The sequence below is a fragment of the Oratosquilla oratoria genome, chromosome 2 (genome assembly GCF_046742065.1).
Source record: "Oratosquilla oratoria isolate Oo_2021 chromosome 2, ASM4674206v1, whole genome shotgun sequence".
NCBI lineage: Eukaryota > Metazoa > Arthropoda > Malacostraca > Stomatopoda > Squillidae > Oratosquilla > Oratosquilla oratoria.
The window spans coordinates 89,995,713-90,008,212 of NC_134778.1; the positions used below are offsets into that span (position 1 = coordinate 89,995,713).

At 41.5% G+C, this 12,500-nt stretch overlaps 2 protein-coding genes across 2 annotated transcripts in view; one reads left to right on the forward strand and one right to left on the reverse strand.

Annotated features, from left to right (window-relative positions):
* LOC143034179 (galactoside alpha-(1,2)-fucosyltransferase 1-like) overlaps positions 1–12,500 on the reverse strand; it is a 25,578-nt gene that overhangs the window by 12,039 nt on the left and 1,039 nt on the right. The window lies entirely within an intron of this gene.
* LOC143033443 (histone H4-like) lies at positions 3,176–4,522 on the forward strand. Its single transcript, XM_076198896.1, has 2 exons — positions 3,176–3,568; positions 4,466–4,522. The coding sequence occupies exons 1-2, from the start codon at positions 3,176–3,178 to the stop codon at positions 4,520–4,522; spliced, it is 450 nt and encodes a 149-aa protein (XP_076055011.1).

The following is a 12,500-nucleotide window of genomic DNA, read 5'->3' on the forward strand; positions in this document are numbered from 1 at the left end:
TTTCTTAAGCAACATCTTATGTGGTACTTTGTCAAAAGCTTTCTTTAGGTCTAGAAATGCACAGTCCGCCCATCCATCTCTTTCTTGTATTATATCTATTAGCCTTGAATAGAAACATATTAAATTGGTGACACATGATCGTCCTTGTCTGAATCCAAATTGCCTTGGATTTAACACTTTGTTTTTTTCTAAATATTTTACCCATCTACTTTTGATAATTCTTTCACAAATTTTTGCTATTGTACTTGTTAGAGAGACTGGTCTATAGTTTGTAGGGTCTTCTTTATTTCCTCCTTTGTATATAGGTACTATATTTGCTTTTTTCCAATCTTCTGGAACTTTTCCTTCTTTCAAGGAACTATTTAGTATGCTATGTATTTTGTCTGCCAGTTCATTCCTGCATTCTTTTAGTATCCAGTTTGCTATTTCATCTGGTCCATGCGATTTTCTGACATCAAGATTATTCAAGTGTGTTAATATTTCATTCTTTGTTACTTCTATTTCTTCCATAGGGGGGACTTTCTCTTTCCATTCGTTCTCTTCAGGTTGTATGTTCTCCCTTGTAAACAGTGATTTAAAATGTTTGTTCATAATTTCCGCCATTTCCATTTCCTCAGTGTATTCAACTCCCTCCTGTCTTAATTTCTCCAAGTCTTGTTTGTTTTTCAGTTTATTGTTTACAAATCTGTAGAATAGTTTTGGTTGATCTTTACACTTTTCTATGATATCTTTTTCATATTTTCTCTTTTCCTCTCTGCACATTTGTACATATTCATTTCTATAACCGGTATATATTTTCAATTTTTCAGGTCTTCTGTCTTTTTTCCATCTTGTCCAGGCTTTGTCTCTTTTGTCTTTTAACTCCCTACAGCTTTTGTTGTACCAGCATTTTACATATTCTTTTTCTTGTTTATGTCTTGGGACATACTTTTCCACTCCTTTTTTGTAAATTTTTGTTAAAATATTCCATTTCTCTTCTACTGTTGTTTCTTCTTTGTATATTTCTTCCCAGTTTTCCTTTTGAAAGAATTCTCTTATTTTATCAAAGTTTGTTTTTTCATACATCATTCTTCCTTTTCTGTATTGTTCATTTCTTTTCATATATTTTTCTTCATTAAGTTCCAGTTCAATCAATATGTGGTCACTTTTACTTATTGGTGTTTTATATTCAATTTTGTCCACTATTCTAGGTTCGGATGTAATTACTAGGTCTAGTTTCGATGGCTCTTCTTCATTTCTATACCTAGTGTTCTCCTGTATCCATTGTGTCATTGTATGGTCAGTAACCATCTCGAGTAGAGCGTTTCCCCATGAGCTGTCTCCACCCTTTACTGTCATTTCTTCCCAGCAGATTTCTTTGCAATTAAAGTCGCCCATCATAACTATTCTTCCTCCCTCTTCCATTATCTTGTTTAATGTTATCTTTGTGTCCTCTAACATACTTTTATGTTCACTCTCTTCCCATGAGGCTGTTTTTGGGGGCACATAATTTATCACAAACTTTCTGTTCTTCTTATCTCTGTCTTCTACTTCCATCATTATCATCTCTACTGTATTCTTTCCATATATGACACACTTCACGTTTATATCCTTCTTAGTCAGGAACATAACTCCACCCCCTTCCTTTTTCACTCTGTTTCTAATCCAATAATTATATGCATCATGTCCTACACTGTTGGGTGGTAGTGGACCTTTTAATTTTGTTTCTACAATTCCCATTATGTCTGGTTCTTTTTCTTTCAAATAATCATTCAGTTCATTCAATCCTGTTATTAATCCATCTATATTTGTGTAAGACACTCTTAGTTTTCTGCCACTTCCATTGTGTTCTCTGTTTCCCTTTTGTTTTTCTCTTGTATGTCGACTTTCTTTAGTTTCATATTCACTACTCTCCAATAGAATCTCTCTTTTTCTGACTCCGTTCTTATCTCGTTTTTTTTCCTTTTCTTCAAGTCTTTTCTGTTTTTCTTCCTCTCTTTCCTCTTTATTCATTTCCCTTTTTATCCATACCTTTTTATATTGTTCACTTGTTGCTAGTTTCCCTGTTTTGGATAAGATATTCTCAGCCGTAGTTTGTGACCTGAATTTAATCTTGATTGGTCTGGTCTTGTCTGTACTATATTTCCCTAGCCTGAATTTCTCTTCGATTTGTTTCATTATTTCTGGTTCATCTTCCTGAACTAATTCTAGTAAATTTCTTACTTTTTCATTTTCCTCTTTGATTCTTGTGGTTCTATCTGGGTTATGTTTCTCTTCCATTCCTAATATAATTATACATTTCTTTTTGTCTGCTAAGTCTTACTATATTCTCCTTCTGTCTCATCACTTTAATAACTGAGTTTTCAGTTTGTTCATTCATTTGCTGTCTGATTATGTCAGTGAATGCAACCTTGCTATTTTCATGATTTTTTTTCCAACCCTCCTTGTTCTCCTTATTATTCTCCTTTAAGACTTTATTCTCATCTTTTACTTCTTTTAACTGTTTTTTTTTTAATTCTTCAATTTCCTTAGTTAAGTTTTTGTTCGCCCTCTCCAGTTCTTCCAATTTTTCAACTCTTCGTATAATACTGTCAACATGACCGAACTTACGCTCCAAGTCCTCGATCATCTTATCGACCTTCTCTTCTAGTCTTGTCAGTCGGGGGGTGGGTGGGTGGGGGGGTGTCCCCCCCACCCTCTTTAAATCCCTGGAAAATATTCTCATCACTTTCTACTGTATTGCTCTTGTCTATACTTCTAATCTTTACATTTTTATTAGACATTTCATCGTCATCGGAAGGCCTTTTGTTTACCTTTCGCCTGTCTGCCTGGGCCAAGTCTACTCCTTCCTCATTTCCTTCCATTTCCCTCAGTAATCCCTCCCCCTTTCCTCTTTCCCTACTTTCCTACTACTCCACGAGCAATTTCCCCCCACCCTGTAAATACAATAGGCACTTCTCTTTGCGTTGGGATCCACAAACTTCAATTCTCTTCAGAACGTCTTCTAAGCCGTCCATTCGTTGAAGTGTGTGTGTGTGTGTGTGTGTGTGTGTGTGTGTGTGTGTGTGTGTGTGTGTGTGTGTGTGTGTGTGTGTGTGTGTGTGTGTGTGTGTGTGTGTGTGTGTGTGTGTGTGTGTATTTACCTAGTTGTATTTTACGGGAAGGGGAGCTATGCTCGTATTGTCCCGTCTTCATCATGACCGGTCGTGACAAAGGAGGAAAGGGACTTGGAAAGGGAGGCGCCAAGCTCCACCGCAAGGTTCTCCGTGATAACATCCAGGGTATCACCAAGCCTGCCATCCGCCGTCTGGCACGACGTGGAGGAGTCAAGCGTATCTCTGGATTCATCTACGAAGAGACACATGGAGTTCTAAAGGTCTTCCTCGAGAATGTTATCCGCGACGCTGTCACCTACACGGAACACATCAAGAGGAAGACGGTCACTGCTATGGATGTCGTCTACGCCCTCAAACGCCAGGGCAGAACCCTCTACGGCAGGGGTTCTCAGCCTTGCTTGGCTCATGCACCCCTTTCACCATTTGCCAGAATGTCATTCCCCCCACCTTTCCAAGATTGCATGTTTCAAAAGGTGCATTCTAAATAATATGCAGATATTATCGCACAGCGTAATGTATACGTCTCATATACATGTGAGTATATCAATAAGTCATATAACCCACTCACTTCCACTCACCCCCCACTCAACCGCCTGCACCACACTATCCCTACGTCCAGGCGCCAAAAGCTCGCTGAGCTAAGCGCATCCTCTCAAACTTGCCGACTCAACACTTCGTGCCCGTGTGACCGGCACTGCCAAGCACCAGACGACTACACACACACACACGAACACACGCGATCAATCTAGTAGCCACCCAGTACTGACATACGATATTACGTATACTGACGGTCCTCCCCTGGATATATAATTAACATGTATGGTAGTAGACATCAATACGTAATTAATGCAGTTGCCCCACCCATGTGGGACAACAGACTAACAAGAGATTATTGTTAAGATCACGATTAAAGGCAACTCAAGAACTTGTCCATTCGGCACTTCCGGAGAGGAAAACTCTCTGGCAAGACCCAGAGGAGCGTCGGTTCTTGTGACGTGCCCTAGTATTAAGATTGTGTAGAACTGTGTATCTAAGTTTCAAAGAGTGTGACGAATTAAGAACGAAACTTAAAAGGTGTGTACCAAGTAACCCCTTTCTGGAGATGATGTAACGACCCCGTTACATCTTGTGTGTGCAAGTAACCCTCGGTGGAGATCATGTAACGATACCGTTACACCCATTCCGTTACATCTGGTGGCAGCGTGTACCCGCAACCCAATTTCTCCGAAGAGACTACGATGTCCTATAAAGAAGTGACCAGTACCTTCAAACCCGTCCATTTTCTCCACCTACATTCAAGTACGAACACCACCCGCACGGAACGAACCGCTCTCCACGAACAAGAACTTAGTTCACACTACACAATCCAGGGCAATCGTCACAACCTATTCCACACTACCAAAATCAACGATCTCAAGGTAACATAAATTTCTTCCACTTAATTCCAATATATTCCATAATAATAACCCTACATTACCCATTCAAACCATCCCTGATACTCGCTTTGTCTCCCTTTCCATAACATGCGAGCATAATTCATCCGCCCCAGAGGATTCACACCACTTACGCACAGACCCGCGTAACAGCCACCTCATCCCCCCAGCCAGCATTCCCGCTTATACACTCCAACCACCCAACCTACCTTACCGATCGCCACCTTCGGCTGCTACAATTGCTACGTAAACAAGATCACCCCCCTGCTGGACATTGGCATACCACTCGATTCAGCTCACGGTATCAAGGTAACCATTATACCTTCAGATACCCACGTGCCCAACGCACGTAAACCTTACTCTATTCCATCTCTATATATATATATATATATATATATATATATATATTAATTCCACATTTATTAAATTTATACATATTTGGTTTCTCTGTATTTATATACTTTATGTACACCTTTTTCTTTTGGTTGTCATACCTTTCTCATAATTTAACCAGTAGCTCTTATAATTATATATTTCAACATTTAACATATTTTGCCTATTTTTAAAACAACATATATTTGCTTAAAAGTGGCAGTCTGCCGACAAGATTGACTAGATAAACACCATATGAGGACGGAGCCTTTATTTGTACGACGTTTCGCTTATTACAGCTTTTTCAAGTACAAGTTGAGATACAAATGCTTGAGATTAAATAAGGGGAAAGGAGGGAACGGGGAGAGAAAAAGGGGGGGGGGAAGGAGGAGGAGGAGGAGGAGGAGGAGGAGGAGGAGGGTGGGGGGATGGACACTGGGAAAGGATGAGAATGCCGGCCCAAACGTCCGTGAGCGAAATGTCCACAAAGGGTGGTTTAAGTATTTAATATTTTGCTGGCCATGGGTATTAGGGGAATAATGTGAGGAGATATGTTAAACATGCCCCTGTTTTGTTCAATAGTGTTCGTTCCTTGAATGATTGCTGCTTCTAAACACTTCCTGCGGATTTTGTCTGGTTCCCGCATCAGCAGCTCTGCATTCTTCCAGTCCATAAGATGGTTTTTCATTTCTACTCCCACCATGATATAAGGACCAAGAGAGGAGTAGTAATAGGTTTTTTCCTTAGGGCATTTAGGATATGTAGTGCAAAATACTTAGAAGAAGAGTGCAGGTTTATTAAAGAGACCTTTTTAACACTAAAATTTCCAGAGTTTCTTTTAGATAATTGCAAACAGCAGGCCGCTAAGATTCGGGAAAGCCGTAGGCAGCAGGACAGCACAACTAGACGTCTCGTGTTGCCAACCGGCGACATTGCCACCAACCTGACACGTCTTTTAAGAACCACCAACTTGGAAATAGTGTGTCAGACAAGCAGAACAATAAAAGACATCACGAAGACGGAAACACACAACAATCAGACACCGAGCACCAAAGCCGGTGTTTATCGTATTCCGTGTTCAGGATGTGATAAAGTTTACATCGGAGAAACGTCACGTGACCTGAATACACGAATACGTGAACACCGTTACGACGTCAGGCATGATGTCACCACCAATGCATGTGTGACACATAGAAACAAGGAAAACCATCTTATGGACTGGAAGAATGCAGAGCTGCTGATGCGGGAACCAGACAAAATCCGCAGGAAGTGTTTAGAAGCAGCAATCATTCAAGGAACGAACACTATTGAACAAAACAGGGGCATGTTTAACATATCTCCTCACATTATTCCCCTAATACCCATGGCCAGCAAAATATTAAATACTTAAACCACCCTTTGTGGACATTTCGCTCACGGACGTTTGGGCCGGCATTCTCATCCTTTCCCAGTGTCCATCCCCCCACCCTCCTCCTCCTCCTCCTCCTCCTCCTCCTCCTTCCCCCCCCCCCTTTTTCTCTCCCCGTTCCCTCCTTTCCCCTTATTTAATCTCAAGCATTTGTATCTCAACTTGTACTTGAAAAAGCTGTAATAAGCGAAACGTCGTACAAATAAAGGCTCCGTCCTCATATGGTGTTTATCTAGTCAAACATATATTTGTATATGCAATAACTTTTACTAGATTTAACTATTACATAATATCATATTCATATGCATTCTTCCAGTTAAGTAATTCTTGTTTACACTATATACATTTTCAATATTTTACGTATTATCCGTTTATATTTAATATAACTTATACATTTTTATCAATGTAACCTATTTGTTATTGTAAACCCATTTTATATATAACCTATACAATTTTAAAAAATTTCGATAACCATAGTTAATTCTATTATAAGTGGAATATCACAATATTTAACTCCTTGTTATATCTCATAATATTCCCACATTTTATTATATATATATATATATATATATATATATATATATATATATATATATATATTTATGATTTTACATATGTAAACCCGTTACATATTTATACTGTATAACCGTTGACACCCTATATCCCCCCCCTCTCTTATCTAACCATAACATACTACCCCTTAGGTGATGTATACCAAATATTTCTAATTTAACTATTTCAACTTAGACCTCCCATCTCACCTAACTATTAAGTAATACATGCATCTCTAGTTAACCACTAACATGGCAACAGGAACGAGAAGCAAATTAAAAAAAGCGGTAGAAACCATCCTCTCTAAATCTCAAGAGGAAAACCCATCACGTAACTCAAAACTAGACAAAGACGAACCAGATCCTCATCAATTAAATCCACAGGTTGACATTACCACAAAGCCCTTAGACCATAACCGCTCACGTACCTCCGACCACGACGCCCCTAAGGCAGGTACCCCAATAATCCCTCTTTATGAGAATGATATCTTACCCTTTTTTAACCAACTCTATCAAATAGACCCCTTTCACCCCTCACAACTACAACAACCCATTCCTCCCATCCAGCCAAATATGCAAACTACACCTCCTATAAGCCATAATCAGTTCAAACCCCATATCCCAACACACAATACCTCCCCTCACATTCAGCCACAGAACCAACCCTCTCAAATAGACCCCTTTCACCCCTCACAACTACAACCACCCATTCCTCCCATCCAGCCAAATATGCAAACTACACCTCCTATAAGCCATAATCAGTTCAACCCCCATATCCCAACACACAATACCCCCACTCCCATTCAGCCCATCACGCTCCCCATGCCTACCAAAACTTCCCCTTTCCTTCTCCCCATACCCCATCTGGTCAAGACACCTCCACACCATACCACCAACCACCACCTAACCTTCCTCCAAACCCACAATATTATCCTTACCCACAACCTCAACCAACAATAATTAACAACTATCAAACCATTACCCCCCTCACAGAAATCCCAACCTTTTCCCAAGATAGTGGATTATCCATTACAGACTTCCTGACAGCATGTGACCTGTTTTTCTCAAAGAACCAACACTACTCTGACTCAGATTAATTTGTGCCGTCAGAAAATAGACCCATCTGACATTTGCCGTTCAAAGGCAAGGATGCTAGACAGTTTAGTTGCATGTGGAATCACATATCAAGAATATAAACACCACCTTCTTAATGTCTTTCACAACAAACAAGCAAACAACATCACTTTCCTTCTCACTTTCCTCAATAACACTAGAGTCCAACCACAAACGAACATTATGGATTTCGTAGCAAACGGAATTAAAGAAGTCAGAGAGGACCTGGAGAATAACTCTCCTTGGATCCACACTGACCAATTTGGTCAAAAGGTCATGACCTTACAACACTTACTAACATTCTTTGAGATAGGTTTCTATCTCTCCCAACTCCCTCCAAAGTGTTTAAAGGAAGCCTCCAACAGGGAGCTAAACACTAGAAACCCTCTAGCTTATACCTATATCCTAGATATCACCAATGCTTGCAATGTATCTTTATCCACCCCCCACTATCTCCCCAGACTAAATAGCCTTCAGTCACAGCAGCCCCCTCCCACCAATCAAGGACAATCTTCTAAGTGGTGTTCCTACCATTTGTCAAACAGTCACAACACTAGAGACTGCATACAAAAACAACAAATGCAAACACAGGCACCACGCCACCCTATCCCTTGCTCAGTTCATGGAACCATTTCCCACACCGATGCCCAGTGTCGAACACAGCAACAACAATACCCGCAGGTACAACACCACCCCATCCCTTGCTCAGTTCATGGTACTACCTCCCATACGGATGCGCAATGCAAGGTGCAATATCAAACCATACAAGCTCCACCCCCCTCCAAACCTCCACTCCTACCTACACCAACACATCCAAACAAATACTGCAGCCTACAGAAAACAACAACTCACTCCAACGAAGAGTGTTACCTACAGAAATCACAACCACAACCTCACCAGAGAACTAGCAAACCGTTCACCACCTCTCGACAAACAGCTCCCTCCCACACAACACGCACAACTCAACACCGATTGGGGGAACGCGTACCAGCCTCACGCACCAAACCACCATAGGAATATCTCACACACAACACAACTACGTCACCCTAAAAGTGACCCTAGATCAACTCACAGTTGACATGATGGTTGATACAGGAACAAACCTGAACATCATCCCAAGAGCTCTCTATGAAGCATTAAATGACCCACCCCAAATTCAATTTTCCAATATGGAAGGACTCCTACTAGAAGGGAGCACCATTTCTCTACACGACACCATAGACTTAAATATAGAAGTCAACAACTTCCAAGTAAGTTTCACACCTTTCCACATAGCTGACGAATGGAGTCTCGATCAACAAGGTATAATAGGATTAAAATCATTGAGGACATGGAAAACTATTATAGACCTAGAGAAAAATAACATCTCCTTCTCAGATGTGAATGATGAGCCAACTGTCCCTGAAACACCCGACTCAGACACACAACCTCTCTCATGTCTCCCTTCCTCAAATACTCCAATTCCAAATAACAGCTATTCCTTCCGACCACCCCCTTATGTCACCTCAAAGGCATAGATGTCTAACATAGTCATCATTCCCCCTAGACATTCCATGACTGTCCCACTATTCATACCCGGAGCAATCGGACATCAGGACGTCATAATTGACTCAGAAACGTCTAGACTTACCAACATCTCAATTGAACACTCTTGGGACATAATCCAGGAAAATAGAACGACCTTAGCCATGTTAACTAACCTCTCAGACCAACACCGTAAAATCAGGAAGAATACTAACATTTGCGCAGTCCACCTCCATAATTCCCCTATCCAGGAACCACTCCCACAACACATCAACCCAGTAAGACCAACACAACCCCTCACCCCTATCCATCCAGACCAAATCATAACATCAGCTGACGGAGAAATTCATAACGAGCTATTAGCTCTCCTACAGAGGAATAGATCAGCTGTCGCCTTAGAAGGTGAACCACTAGGCAAATGTGATATAATCAAACATCACATCCAAATTCCCCCTAACACCCCCCCCCCTTCATACACCCCCGCTTACCGCATACCTCACAGTAGGAAATCCCAAGTCAATAGCAGTGTACAAGAGATGATACACCAAGGCGTAATTTCCCATTCAGACTCCCCATGGAACAGTCCCCTCTTTTTGGTCCCTAAGAAAGACGGAACCCTACGCCCTGTTGTAGATTTTAGGAGTGTCAATCATCTAACTCAATCTGACCCACACCCACTACCTGCCATGCAGGACGTCCTCCAATCAATAGGTAACGGTAACTCGGTTTTTTCCACCATTGACCTTAAGTCAGCCTTCTGGCAAGTAGAACTCACTGAAGAATCAAAACCCGTAACTGCATTCTCCACTGATAAGGGACATTTCCATTTTGAACGTATGCCCTTTGGCCTTAAAAACGCCCCCTCAACCCAACAACGGTTGATGACCCGCATATTCAGTGACATGATAGGAGTCTCATTATTCGTCTATTTAGACGACCTCATTATATATAGCCCCACAGAAAGAGACCACCTTAACACTTTAGAGATTGTCATCAAACGTCTCAAATATACGGGGTTAAAGATTCAATTAGGGAAATGTAGATTCCTCATGAAGGAACTCACCTTCCTAGGCCATAAAGTGGATGCAAAGGGGATCCATACAAACACAGACAAAATACATACCATAAACACCTTCCCAACCCCCAGAAACGCAGATGAAACCAGAAGTTTCGTAGGGCTTGCATCTTATTATAGACATTTTATCCAAAATTTTGCACACATAGCTTCCCCCCTAACCAAATTCACAAGGAAAGGCGAACCATTTCAATGGTCAGAAACAGAACAACAAAGTTTCGACACACTGAAACACTCTCTGACCACAGCCCCTGTACTAGCCTTCCCTGACATGAAGAAAGAATTCTTTCTTTACACAGACGCCTCCTCTAAAGGAATAGGCGCAGTCCTACAACAGAATGATGACAATGGCAAAGAGCATCCCATAGCCTACGCAAGTAGAGTCCTCAATAAAGCTGAAAGTAACTACTCAACTCACCCAATGTCCTAAATATCATAATAATTCTTACGGAAATATATACATATATACTGTGAGTATCAACAAGTGCGATGTGCTACACCTCACTACCCATAGAACTGGGTTAGAAAATGACATTCCCTACAGTGATGGTGATAAAACACATGAACGCCATAACATTTGGAAAGTGATTTCAACAGTGTTATCAAACATATAGTGAAACCTTTCATATGATATTTGATATAATATGTAATCTGGTGAGACACAACACTACTCTTCGGAGACACAACATCGCATACCCTTATTTACAGTTCATGATCCCCCTTGGGACCTCGGATTCACTTCAGCAACAACCCCCCCATCTCCACATATAATCACCCAGGATTTTGTGTCTCTGAACCTTTTCTCAATGTATTACCCATATGAATACTTTTGTAAACCATGTAACCTAAGGTGCCGGGTGCCACCTAACCCCAGGGGGAGAGCGATATGTATACGTCTCATATACATGTGAGTATATCAATAAGTCATATAACCCACTCACTTCCACTCACCCCCCACTCAACCGCCTGCACCACACTATCCCGACGTCCAGGCGCCAAAAGCTCGCTGAGCTAAGCGCATCCTCTCAAACTTGCCGACTCAACACTTCGTGCCCGTGTGACCGGCACTGCCAAGCACCAGACGACTACACACACACACACGAACACACGCGATCAATCTAGTAGCCACCCAGTACTGACATACGATATTACGTATACTGACGGTCCTCCCCTGGATATATAATTAACATGTATGGTAGTAGACATCAATACGTAATTAATGCAGTTGCCCCACCCATGTGGGACAACAGACTAACAAGAGATTATTGTTAAGATCACGATTAAAGGCAACTCAAGAACTTGTCCATTCGGCACTTCTGGAGAGGAAAACTCTCTGGCAAGACCCAGAGGAGCGTCGGTTCTTGTGACGTGCCCTAGTATTAAGATTGTGTAGAACTGTGTATCTAAGTTTCAAAGAGTGTGACGAATAAAGAACAAAACTTAAAAGGTGTGTACCAAGTAACCCCTTTCTGGAGATGATGTAACGACCCCGTTACATCTTGTGTGTGCAAGTAACCCTCGGTGGAGATCATGTAACGATACCGTTACACCCATTCCGTTACAGTAACACTTTTCTAATCCTAAGATTAACCTGGGTTAGCACTGGTATAATTCCAGCCCAGGTGACAGGCCAGATAGGCCAAAGCCTATATTTGCTTTCCTCACCCCGTAAACTTACCGAGGTCACAATTCACCCCTAGAAACCCAAAATTCCCCCCTGGGGGTGAATTTCACCCCTAATGAGAACCCCTGCTCTACGGTTTTGGAGGTTAAATTAAGCCCAGGCAGGCAGGCAGGCATGGGGAAACGCGTGCACGCGCGTGCTTCTCTTCTCCTCGTCCTCGGCCTCCTCTTATTATCTTCCACCAACGTATGTGTGTGTGTGTGTGTGTGTGTGTGTTTGTGTGTGTGTGTGTGTGTGTGTGTGTG